At 52.1% G+C, this 12,112-nt stretch overlaps 1 protein-coding gene across 1 annotated transcript in view; it reads left to right on the plus strand.

Moving 5' to 3' along the window:
• The window catches only part of LOC138751214 (von Willebrand factor A domain-containing protein 3A-like), a gene marked incomplete at its 5' end in the record, with an annotated part of 29,995 nt that extends 20,456 nt beyond the window's left edge, over positions 1 to 9,539 (plus strand). Inside the window, 6 exons of the mRNA XM_069913255.1 lie at positions 1,949 to 2,093; positions 3,297 to 3,441; positions 4,650 to 4,801; positions 5,074 to 5,200; positions 7,272 to 7,369; positions 9,132 to 9,539. Of these exons, the coding sequence (XP_069769356.1) occupies positions 1,949 to 2,093; positions 3,297 to 3,441; positions 4,650 to 4,801; positions 5,074 to 5,200; positions 7,272 to 7,369; positions 9,132 to 9,174 (710 nt within the window). The remainder of the gene's footprint in view (positions 1 to 1,948; positions 2,094 to 3,296; positions 3,442 to 4,649; positions 4,802 to 5,073; positions 5,201 to 7,271; positions 7,370 to 9,131) is intronic.
• Between the last annotated feature and the right edge of the window lie 2,573 nt (positions 9,540 to 12,112).

Below are 12,112 nucleotides of genomic sequence, written 5' to 3' on the forward strand. Positions count from 1 at the left end.
CATCGAGCAGAAGGGGCCCATGTATAAAAACACAAACCCCCAGATTCAAGGAGTTTCTTTCTTGCTGTTGTCAGAATCTTGATCGAACCTCTCATTAGGGCGCCAGACATTACAGCACCGGCCCCACAGTACAGACAGTTCAGCACCGGAACAGGCCCTTCGGTCATTGTGTCTGTGCTGACCATATTGTCCAATCGAACTAACACTCTTCCGCTTGCAGCTGAGAGATCTTTCTCCATCCCTTTCATGTTCCTGTGATTTGTGAAGGTCTATTTCTCCATCTCAAACCCGACCTCATTGTGTGCTTTTTAATTTTTAGGAATAATTTAGACATACAGCACTGTAACAGGCCTTTCAGCCCATGTGTCCTTGATGCTCATTTACACCCTATTAACCTACAACTCACTCCAGTATGTTTTAAAAAGTGGGAGGAAACCAGAGCACCCAGAGTAAAGACACCTTACAGACAGCATGGATTCGAATCCAGGTTGCTAATTCTGTAACAGCATTTTCCTAACCGTGCCTTGCACTGTTTTCACTGAACTTTGATCTGCACTCCTGTTTTCTCTTTGTACCTGCGCATGGGTTAACTTGCCTGGATAGCACGCAGAACAAAGCTTTCACTGACTCTTGGTGGATGGGTCAATGTTGATGCAATGAGAATTGCAATGCGATTTGAGTAGAGCATGGCACAGGTGAATGAGAGGAGCCGAGGTGGTCCTGGAGGCCCCAGAGGAGACCGAAGAACATAGTTCATCTGAAGCCAGCCATTAGGTGGCCTCCTGCCCAGGCCCTGGCTCATTAGAGTGCAGGCCCAGCCCAGAAGCCCAGGTCACCTGTCGTTTCACCCCAGCGACCAGATCCCCAGGCACCCCCCCCCAGAATCTTGAGCAGGACTTGAGGAGAGAGACCTGGACTAAGCTGGATATCACAGAGAGAAATAGGCACTGGTTCCCCCCCCCCAACCCCACGGAGACATTAGGCACGTTTCAGGAAAGGCAAGGTTTGGCCCAGACGGAGGGACCAGAGAGGCACAAGGGCCCAGAGGACACGAGAGGCTAGGAAGAAATGAGAGGCCATTGGGAAGAATGAGACTTTGCAGACATACAACTGAAATCCTTCCAGACAAGGAACTGTAAAACAACCACCAATTAAATACTTAATGGAATGAAAAAGACAATATAGAGTCAGAAGAGAACACAGATGTTCATTCACAGTTGTCCATCTGAGGTGGTACAGGTTGGAACGTGGCCAGGGTACAAGGGGCCTGGGGAGGTTCAGCTGTGAACCACTGATCCCATGACCTCTACCCCCCACCCCCACACACCAAAATACTGAAATGTTCATTGTCACGTGTGGCAAGACACAGTGAGAAACCTCGTTTTGCGTGCTACTCAATCAAGTCGACTCGTACATCACGTGCGAGAGGCAGCACGTTTTACAAATGAGAGGACAGTTCAGGGGTCTGATACCAGCAGGGAGAGCACTGTCCTTGAGACTGGTCAGTGTTCAGACTCCTATATCTCTGACCAGTGGGGGGAGGGGGGAGGGAGTGACTGGGGCGAGATGGTCCTTTCTGATGTTGGCTGCTCTCCCAGGGCAGCAGGAAGTGGAGATGGAGGGGAGGGGATTTGCCCGGTGGTCTGAGCTGAACATTTGGGGTAGGGGAAGTGTGTGAGTCCTGCCCCCCAACCACCACCAATGCCCCTTCCAACCAAGCACACCCCCCCCCCCAACCCGATAAGGGAAGCAGAGATGGAGTCAATGGAGGTTTCATCATGACCCCAGCTGACCCCTCCCCTCATGCCCCTCTCCCCTGGACACGGAAGCGATATGATTGACAGGGAGTGGTCCAAGCAAAGGGACCTGATTCATTGAGGCTGGTGGAGCCTGGCTGGGCTCAGTGTCCGTACAGTGCCAACAGGTTACGCCATTATGTGCTGGGCAGGGAGCAGGCGCTGGTTTGGGACCATCCTGGAGCAGAGAGTCTGCATCCTGCTGGACACATCGGGCTCAACCGAACCATTCCTGGACCTTGTGAAGAAGGAGCTGAATACCCTCATCTGGGATCAACTCCGAGGAAAAGGCTGCAGGTGAGGTGGTGGGGGGGGGGGGAAGGGAAGGAGAGAGGGGAGGGGGCAGAAGGGAGTGGGGAGGTGGAGGGAAGAAAAGGGTGGGAGAAAAGAGGGAGGGAAGGGAAGGAGAGAGGGGGAGGGGGCAGAAGGGAGTGGGAAGGTGGAGGGAAGAAAAGGGTGGGAGAAGAGAGGGAGGGGATGGGTGAGGGGAAGGGGAATGGGGTTGGAAGGGGAGTGGGGAAGAGATCTGGGGAGGGAGATGACAGGCGTAGATAGGGTGAATGGGGTGGAGAGATATCCATTGGAGCGGTCATCCTGTTCAGTGCAGACCCATGGGCTGAAGCCCCCCCCTGTCTCCTTTCCTCCTGCTCCCCCTTCCCTCTCCTATCAAAGAGCTGCCCTCAGCATCAGCTTTTTCCTCCTCCCCTCCCACCTGTGACCCCCTACCTGTTGGCCTGTCCTCCTCCCCTGTCCCTCACTCTCTCCCCCCCCTCCCACTCCTGTCAAGAGCTGGAGTCGGCCACTTGGCCCATCGAGGCCGCCCACCATTCGAGGCCGCCCACCATTCAAGGCCGCCCACCATTCGAGCCGATGTTTCCATGACCCTCAATTCCCCAATTGCAAAACTCGATTGAACTGTGTCATGCAGCGAGGCAGAGAATCCCACAGATTCACTCCCCCCAGGAGAAGTAGTTCCTCCTAGTCTCCGCCCAACTTCCCCCCACTCCCCACACCCGAGGTTCGAAGCTGTGACACCCTGTTCTAGTGACATGCAGATAGGAGGGGATTATCTGACCTGAGGGTTGACAAGGTGGAGAAAACCAAGGGCAGGCAGTGTTGGGGATGGGTGGGAGTGTGTTGGCACAGAGGGCAGGAGGGTATGGGTGGCAGGGGGGATGATGAAGGTGTGAGGGGGTTGGGGGCAAGAGGTGGAGGGTGAGTTAGGTGGGGGTGGGGTTGGAGGAGGGTGTGTGGGGAGGATGGGGGTGGGGTGAAGGGTTGAAGAAGGTGAGGGGGTTGGGGAGAGGTTGAGGGGAGGGTCAGGAGTGGGGGAGGATGAGGGGAGATGGGGGTAGGGGAGTGGGTATAGGGGAGAATGAGGAGCTTAGGGGAAGGTCAGGGGCAAGAAGGGTGAGTGGGTGGGGAAAACACAAGGGAGGTCAGACAGCCTGCATGGGGAGGAGACTTTCCCCACTGACTGGATGGTGGGCTTGGTCCTAGCTTCAACCTGCTACTGTTTGCGGAGGGCGTGCTGTGCTGGAAGTCGGGCCTGGTGGAAGCCACGGATACCACGTGTCAACACGCCATTCACTGGGTGTCAGGGGCCGTGGCCCACGGAGGCACCTGCACCCTGGAGGCTCTACAGGTCAGTCCCTTCATCGCCCCTCATCATAGGGTGAGCCCTGGGTGGGCAGGGGGCCTGGGCACCACTCCCTCACCATTCGACTGCAGCTTGGCCCTCCGTTCTACTCGTGCAAGTCAGCATGGCGTAGGTAGACGGGATTGATATGGAGTCCACGAGGTGAGGGTGTGTGTCCGGAGTCTGTAGCGTGGGGAGATGCAGTGAGAATGGACGGAGGGTTAGGACATTGACCAGAGCAGCAGGAGCTGGGGAGATCAAAGGTCACTGACTCCAGGGCAGGGACTGAGACCCTAATCCTCTGGGATCTGCCCCACCCCCACCCTCTGGGATATGCCCCTTTCCCTCTTCCACCATCCCTTCTCGCCAGGATATGCCCCAAACCCCCCAGCACTGACTCCAGGGGAGTAGGCACAAGACCGATTGTGACCCCCTCTCCTGGGAATCTCCCCCCCCCCAACTTCCCAGGGGTAACTCCCCCACTGTTGATGCCCTTGTGAGGCAGCCCCAGGTGCTTCGCTGGGCAGAGAATCCGCCCGATTTGGGAGAGGAGGCTGGTTCTCAGCAGGTGGAGGAGGGGAGAGGTTGGTCAAAACACTGGGGACCCGAGACGAGGGCAGAGATTTCAGCAGATAAGGAGAGTGCAGGACGGAACGGGATTGAAGCCCACACAGGCCGACAGAGCGGAGGGGAAGGGATCTGGTACATCTGACTTCACCTGTCGGGACAAGGAATGTAGAAGTTGGCAAGGCACGGGTTTCTGTTGTGAGGGTAGAGGTTTATGGGGGGGGGGGAGCACCTTCACCACCCAGAGGGCGACGGGCGTGAGGAACGAGCTCCCAAAGGTAGTGGTTGAGGGGGGAGAATGACAACATTTAAAGAGATTGCGATGTTCCCAGGTGCAGCAAGGGGTGGGAGGGAAACAGGAAACGTTGAGCAGGCAGCATCTGTGGAGAGAGATGGTCGGTCAGGGTTTGAATCAGGGCCTTGCATGGAGTAATGTGGCTTCTCTCCATGGACACTGCTTGACTGGCGAGTCTCCTGCAGCTCAGGGGATCTGGGCCAAATGCAGGCGGGTGGGACCAGCTCAGATAGGTGCCATGGCCAGCATGGAGGGATGGGTGAAGGGCCTGTTTCCAGGCTGTAGATGGCTGAGCCCTCCCCATTCAGTCTCTGTGGAGAGGTCTGACTGTTCTGCTCCTTGTCACTGCCAGGAGGCTTTCCGGCATGCAGAGGTGCAGGGGATCTACCTCCTGACGGATGGCAAGCCGGATTCCAGCTGTCGGCTGGTCCTGAGCGAGACCCAGCGCATGGGCCAGGCACGAGGTGTGAAGGTCCACACCGTCTCCTTCACTGGCCCCCACAGGTGAGCCCCTGTTCTCTCCCCTCTCTCGCTGGCTCTGGGCCTGGGGTCTGGCTGCCTCATCCCTGCCCCTCTCACTCTGGGTCTGGCCCCCTCACCTACCTGTAGGTCTTACCCCTCCCCACCTCCGGATCTGGCACAATCCTGACCCCTTCCCCCTCTCGCTCTAGCCCCTCCCTTCCCCCTCTCGCTCCATCCTGACCCTCTCCTGTCCGCTGCATGTTTAAACCCCACCATCTACACAGTGATGATAGCCTGTGGTGTTTTGCCGGCAGCTCTGCCAACGAGTTCCTCAAGAAGCTGGCAGCACAGACCGGAGGCAGATTCCATCGTTGCCTCGGAGACCTTGATGGACAGAAGGAGGTGCAGAAAATGCTAACGGGAGGGTGTTCTGATGAAGATGTAGGTCAACTGACACTATATTATTTAGATGATTTCAATTCCAGTTCTAAGCGACTATTTCTATGCTCTGAATATTGCCAATAGTGTGAAACCAGGCCTCGTCCCCATCAAACGGGGTCTGTTTGTCCATGGAGTACGGAACGGAGTCATCGGTAACAGCAGCAAGATTTATTTATTCTGCAAATCAACAATTTTTTTCAAGGTTATTGTCAAGTGTGGTTAGAAACACCAAATTTCACTTGTTCATGACAGTAGATCCTGATTCTGAAAGTTTGCTTTGCTAGCAGTACAGATGGTCAGACCATAACTAACACGACCATAAATACACCGAGTGCCGAGCGGGGTAGAGAGATCAGTCAGAGCAGAGCAAAGGAACCATGTTACGCTTTTGGGCTTAAACACTTCACTGAAGAGAGTGCGGCCAGGTTGGGATGAGTCCCAGTGCGAGGCAGCGGGAAGTGAAGCTAGAACCAACGCAGGTGGGTGTGTGTGTGTGGTGGGTGGGGGGTTTGTGTGGTGGTCACAGAATCTCTACCGATCACGTCAAAACTGAACACCTGACCAAAACGACAGCAAGGTCCCCCGGTAAGAGCTGGCCCATTTTTCAAGCAGGGTGATTGTAACCAGGTGTGTGTGTGTGAAACCAGGGGCTGAGCCAGGAGTTACCAAGAGAGGGATGGCTGCTTGTTCCACTTCCGAACATTGCCTTTAAGCTAGCCTGGAACAGATGGTTCTGTCAATGGTATTGAATGGTACAGTGCAGAAACAGGCTCTTCGGCCCACTTGTCTGGGGTGGACATGATTCCCAATTCAAATGGCACCCAATCCATCCCCTCTACATTCATGTGTATGACCAAAAGCCTCTAAATACTCCTGTTGTATCCATCACCACTCTCTGGCAGCCTCTTCCAAGCAACACTTCCCCACTCTCAATGGAAAACATTTGCCTAGCACATCTCCCCGTGGGGCAGCACGGAGGGTGGGGCAGTTTAGTGCATTGCCTTTTCAGCACCAGGCGAACCAGACTGAAGTATGAATCCTGCGGTGTCTATAAGCAGTTTGTTTGCATGGGTTTCCCCGGGGGCTCCGGTTTCCTCCCACTGTTCGTAACTTACCAAGGGGTGCAGACTCATGGGCCAAAATGGCTGGTTACTGTGCTGTATGTCTAAATTTAAACTCCCCCCTCCACCCCCCCTCCCCACCTCACCTTAAACACCTGGTCTTCTACAATGTGTCTTATTAACCCTGGGGAACAGATTCGGACTGCCCACCCTCTCATGATTTTATAAACCTCTGTCACGTCTCCCTCGGCCTCCGACACTCCAGACGAAACAACCCTAGGTTGTCCAACCTCTCCCCATGACTCATTCTGAAACCTCTTCTGTACCCTCTCCAAAGCTTGTTATGGGGTGATCAGAAATGCACACAGTATTCCAGGTGTGGTCTGACCCAAGTTTTATTCGGCTGCAATAGGACTTCCTTAACCTGATACTCAATGCCCTGCCCACATGCTCCCCCACCATCTGTCACCTCCCAGGAGCCATGGACATGGACTCCCAGATCCCTGGGCACATCATGTGACCAGTTTCCTCTACATTATATTGTGCACATTATCAGTGATTTAGAAAGGGAGGGTCCAGTATGTTGGATGTACATTGGACCCAGAAACCTGGGTTCAATGCTGACCTCAGGTGCTGTCTGCCCTGTGACTATATGGGCTTCTCTGGTTCATTGCCAATGTGTTGGTGGGAAGTGAAATGTGGGAACATGTGAAAATGGGAACTTGATGACTAGCAGGGACTTGCTGGGCCAAAGGGACTATGACCAAAATATCCCATTCCCCAATGTTCCAATTTCCTGTCAAATTACATATAGGACATCACATACAACCCTGAGATTCTTTTTCCTGTGGCCCAGGCAGAATTTCTACTGATTGGTAAATATAAAGTGTTTACATCTAAACTGTCCCAATCGTCAGACCCTTTGGCCCCTCAGGTCTGTGCTGACTTTGGTGCCCAGTCCCATAGCCCATCCCCAAACATCATGGTGTTCCTGTGTTTTCTACCTACAGTTCCCCAAACTTCCCGACTTTGAGGGTGATGATTTAAAGAAACTTTCTGAAGAAATAAATAAAGCTCGGCAGTTCCTCGCTGAAGCCAAGTCCTTCCGGTGAGTCCCAAGCTGGGATTTCAGTTTTCCAGCTCTAGTTATCTGCCCCTTGTGTTGAAGCGGCTTCAACAGACGATGTCTGCCTCACCTGTCGCCACTTTGCCCTTTGGAATGGGGCACGTTTACTACGTCCTGCATCAGGAAGCTAAAACCCTATTGGTGCTTAGTACCAAACCCATGTAACTGTATCAATGGGTTAGACCAATTAGCAGAAACCCTGTTGGTGGATTAAACCAATAAGCAGAAACTCTATTGGTGGGTGAGACCAATTAGCAGAAACTCTATTGGTGGATCTCATACTGGGAGCCCGACCGATGGTTTGGCAGCCTATTACCAGAATTCTGGGGTTGCGTTAAATAGCATTAAAAATCAATGCTGGTCTTTTGAGCAGGAGCTGGTTATCTGGTAAACTTTGATTAGCATACAAATTGAGCAGAAGGCCATTCGGCCCCTTGAGCCTGTTCCACCCTTCACAAGACCATGGCTGATTGGTAGCTTTGCTCTAATGCGGGGGAATATTATTGGTGGGCCTCTCCCACAATTTATGAGCAGGAGCCATCTGGCCCTTCATTAAAGGCCGCGACTGATCTAAACCGTTTTCCTCCACCGCACCCTCAGCTTCCGTTCCACCCAATGTACCCAGTGCTGGTCAGTGGGATTGGTGTGGGTGAATATTTGGATTTAGCATGGATGGATGGGTGAAGGACCTGTGGACATGGCTGACTGAGCAAAAAATGCGGATGCTAGAATTCTGGAATAAAAGCAGAAAATGCTGGAAATGTTCAGCGGGTTAGGAAGGGGCTGTGGAGAGAGAGTGTTTTAGATTTCCATTATGATGAACTGTCGCCAGCCCAAAACATTCCCGCCAATTCCCTCCCTGCTGCTGTCGGGCTGAGTGTCTCCAGCACCATATTCCCTGTTGTCTGCTTCACGATTCCACATCATTTTATTGTCATAATAAAACAGAAAATGTGACATTTCATGAAATATCCTTTAGTCTGCTGTAAGGCAGGCAAAGATTCGGCATCGGGAGAAATCGCCTGGCACCCCTTACAGTCAAAGAAAAAGAAACCCCACGGTCACTGAGTGTCCGTGGATTCACCTCCAGCACTTCCACGGCCCACAGACTTCAGTCCAAACCATCGGCAACCCAAGCTCCAGATCCAAACTCAGGAAGCCCTCAGCCCCATCTCGCGTCCCGGTTCCGACACCTGGTACCCCCTTCAGTCAGTCTCCAGCAATTCACAGCCTGGTGCAAATCCTGAGTCACCTCAAGTCACCAACAGCCTGTGGGTTCTTCACCCTCAGAGCCCCTCACTGGTCCGCCGCCACGGTCACCGTCCTGTGGGTTGTCTCCATCCCACAGACCAAGCAAGGTTTAAGATGAGAGGGAAAAGATTTCATCGGGGCAACTTTACCACATAGAGGGCAGTGGGTGTGTGGAACGAGCTGCTGGAGGAAGTGATCGAGGCGGGGGCAATTAGAATGTTTAAGAGATTTGGATAGGTGCATGGATTGGGAGGGTTGAGAGGGATATGGCCTGGGACTAGCTCAGATATATAGACAAGAAAGACAGTGGATTCAGGGAAACTGGATTCCTCCAGGATTCTATGTGTAGCTCAGGTAGACAACCTGGCCAGCACGGACAAGTTGGGACGAGGGTCCTGTTGGCATGCATTTAAACCCCTGGACTCTAAAATGTCTAACCTAATGATTCACCCGGACGTCAATCTTAGATTGTCCTTTTTTTCATTATCAACAGAGTTTTACTCTCAGAAAAACAAATGAGTTCCAAAAGCCTCTGAAGCTTCCAGCTCCTTGCCAGCAGGTGACAGCGACGTGCAGCCTTCGACACCAGTGCCGTGGCAATACCCCCATCGAAGGAAACCATTTTTTAATCAATAGAACAGCAGATGCTGGAAAGCTGAAATAAAATCAGAAAATGCTGGAAGCACACAGCAGGTCAAGCAGCATCTATGGAGAGACCGGGATAGTGAGAAAACCAGCCAGTTTCTGCAGAACTCACTGATTCAGATTTTGGTTTTACTGTCAAATTTTCCTGCGGGCAAGGCAGAATTACCACTTATTGGTAGTGCAAAAAAAACACAACTACACGTAAAGAAATGTAAATAATGTGTGATACAGAGAGGAAAAATAAATCCTTAAACCAGTCCCTGATTGAGTTTGTTCTTGAGGAGTCTGATGGTGGAGGGGGAGCAGCTGTTCCTGAACCTGGTGGGTGTGAGTCTTGAGGCACCGAGACCTCTTTCCTGATGGTAGCAGCGAGAACAGAGCATGTGCTGGGTGATGTGGATCCTTGATGATCGCTGCTGCTCTCCGACGGCAGCGTTCCCTATAGATGGTCTCGATGGTGGGGAGGGTTTTTACTCTGCATCAGGATTTTGAGGTATGAAATTCACTGTGGTTTAGTTTCATCCTTTGTGACTGCTCAAATTCTACCCTTTTCCCTTGAGAACCTCTTACCTCACAGCATCTCAAACCCTCTCCAAGCAGCAATGCTAAGAACCGCTGGCATTTGCAACAAACCGGCGCAGTTTCTCCAGTGTTTTTGTTACTAACGTGTTCTTTAATTATTTAATAAATTAACCTGTAACTTCCACATATATTAAAAGCAAGATGCACAAAGAGTATTTTGTATATAGAACGTGTGTTTCCTTCGACAACAATCGTTGGCATCTTCCTGCACACACACGTGCCGTGGAGATGCATCGACCGGCCAAGTGAGAAAAGGCAAAGACTCAACCCTCTGATCTGATGGGAGGCTCCACGTGGGTCTGGCAGTCAGAGGGCAGGCGAGTGAAATATGACAGTCTGCAGACGCTGTGATTGTAATACATGTAAAAACACAGAGATGCTAGAGGAACTTGGCCACTCTCACAGTGTCCATTGGAGCTAAAGATACATTAACAAAATTTCGGGCCTGAACCCTTCTTGAGGGTGTGAGTAAATAGCAGGGAGAAGGCTGAATTAAAAGGCTGGGGGAAAAGGAAAGAAAGGGTAGGGGCAGGAGCACAGACCAAGAGATAAAAGTTGTTGAAACGAGTGAAACATGAAAGTTTGCAGACATCAGTGTTTTTTTAGATAGCAATGTTGGAAAAATCTGAAAAATTTAACATAATTACTCATTCCACCCCATAAGTTCCTGTGCACTTTGGTCCCGGGGCTTTTATGTGGAGCGACGTGGCCCAAGTCATCAGCTGAATGTTGGGTTCACAAGGTGAGCTTTATGGTGTGGTTTAGACTCCAGGCTTCCCCCGAAAAGTAGTCGGGATCCTGCAGGATAAATCGCAAGGCAGGAATTGACTCAAAATTCCTGAACTTCCCTTTTTAGACTGGTTGAGTAGCAGCAAATTTTGTTGATGGTGCCGTTACACGGCCTGTCTAAAAACCAGACCTATCGTTGAAGTAAAAACAATGCTGTAGAAACTCAGGTCAAACAACTTTTATAGTAAAGATCGAAGACAAGATTGGATATGAATAGGAAGAAAGGTGAGAATTGGTGGGAGTAGGTTGGCTCTGTAAATGCGGAGCTGGAGGTAGGAGAGGGAAAAGAGAGCTTGAGTAAAGGAGACAGAAGGCACTTTCAGGTGGCCAAAATCCCCCCCCCCCCCCGATGTAAAGCTGCATATTATCCCCCTGTGGTGCGCTGTTGGTCGGAAGCAAACACACAAAACCAAACGACTGTACAACAGGCTTTATTCAACGTAAAACTCCACGAGCCAGGAATAAGATTGTGCTGCTGTAGGTTTTGAGAGTGACTTTAAAGGGCCGGCTCAGGCTTATATCCCAGAGGGTGATTGACACCCAACCAGGTGGGGCTTGGTCCATTCAGGTCGGCTGATTGACAGCTGGTCAGGTGTTGTCTTGTCCCTATGCTCTTCTGCAGGTACAGAGGTTGGCCCCTGCAGTAGGCCAGGCTTCAGGGCAGGGGTAGCTGGCGTGGGCTGTCAGTGCTGGGGTGGCAGGCATGGGCTGTCCCCATAGTGATCCCACTTCCCTGCTCTCTCCCCACAGCCCTGTATCAGTCCCCACACTGTGAGGCAGCCAGCGTACGCTGTCAGAGCTGGGGTGGCCAGCGCGGGACGTCCCCACACTGATCCCACTGCCTTGTGCTCTCCCCACAGCCCTGTATCAGTCCCCACACTAATCCCACTGCTCTGCCCACGCCGGCCACCCCACAGTGGGGGGACCGATACAGGTCTGTGGGGAGAGCAAGGGGCAGTGGAATCAGTGTGGGGACAGCCCAAGCTGGCCGCCCCAGCTCTGTCAGCCCAAAGGGACAGGAGCCGGAGTGTGCTCCAAGGCACCTCCCGTGCAGCTGTCCCTTTCAGCGCTGCCACCTGAATGACCATTCCAAAGGTCTGAATCCACTTCTGTAGGCGCAATCTTGGCAGAGAATGCACCTGAAGAAGCCTAGAGAAATAAGGGGACTAACGGAAACCTTTTTTCCTTCCTACTCCCAGCCTTTTAATTTAGGCACCTGTCTGCTTTTTACTTGTACCTTAAAGAAGGGCTCAGTCCCAAAAAACTTATCTTTACCTCCTACGCAAGATCAGCCAAGTCCTCTGGGATTTACTGTGTTTTTAGTAAAAATTAAAAAAATTTGATGAGTGGGAATACAAAAATTCCAAGTGTGGATCTCAGGGGTTGGGGCTGGGGGGAGGGGGGGCTCTTTGAAAAGATGGAATATGAGAAGGTGGAGGGTAGATTTTATCAGAATAA

This window comes from Narcine bancroftii, unplaced genomic scaffold, assembly GCF_036971445.1.
Source record: "Narcine bancroftii isolate sNarBan1 unplaced genomic scaffold, sNarBan1.hap1 Scaffold_835, whole genome shotgun sequence".
In the NCBI taxonomy this organism is placed as follows: Eukaryota; Metazoa; Chordata; class Chondrichthyes; order Torpediniformes; family Narcinidae; genus Narcine; species Narcine bancroftii.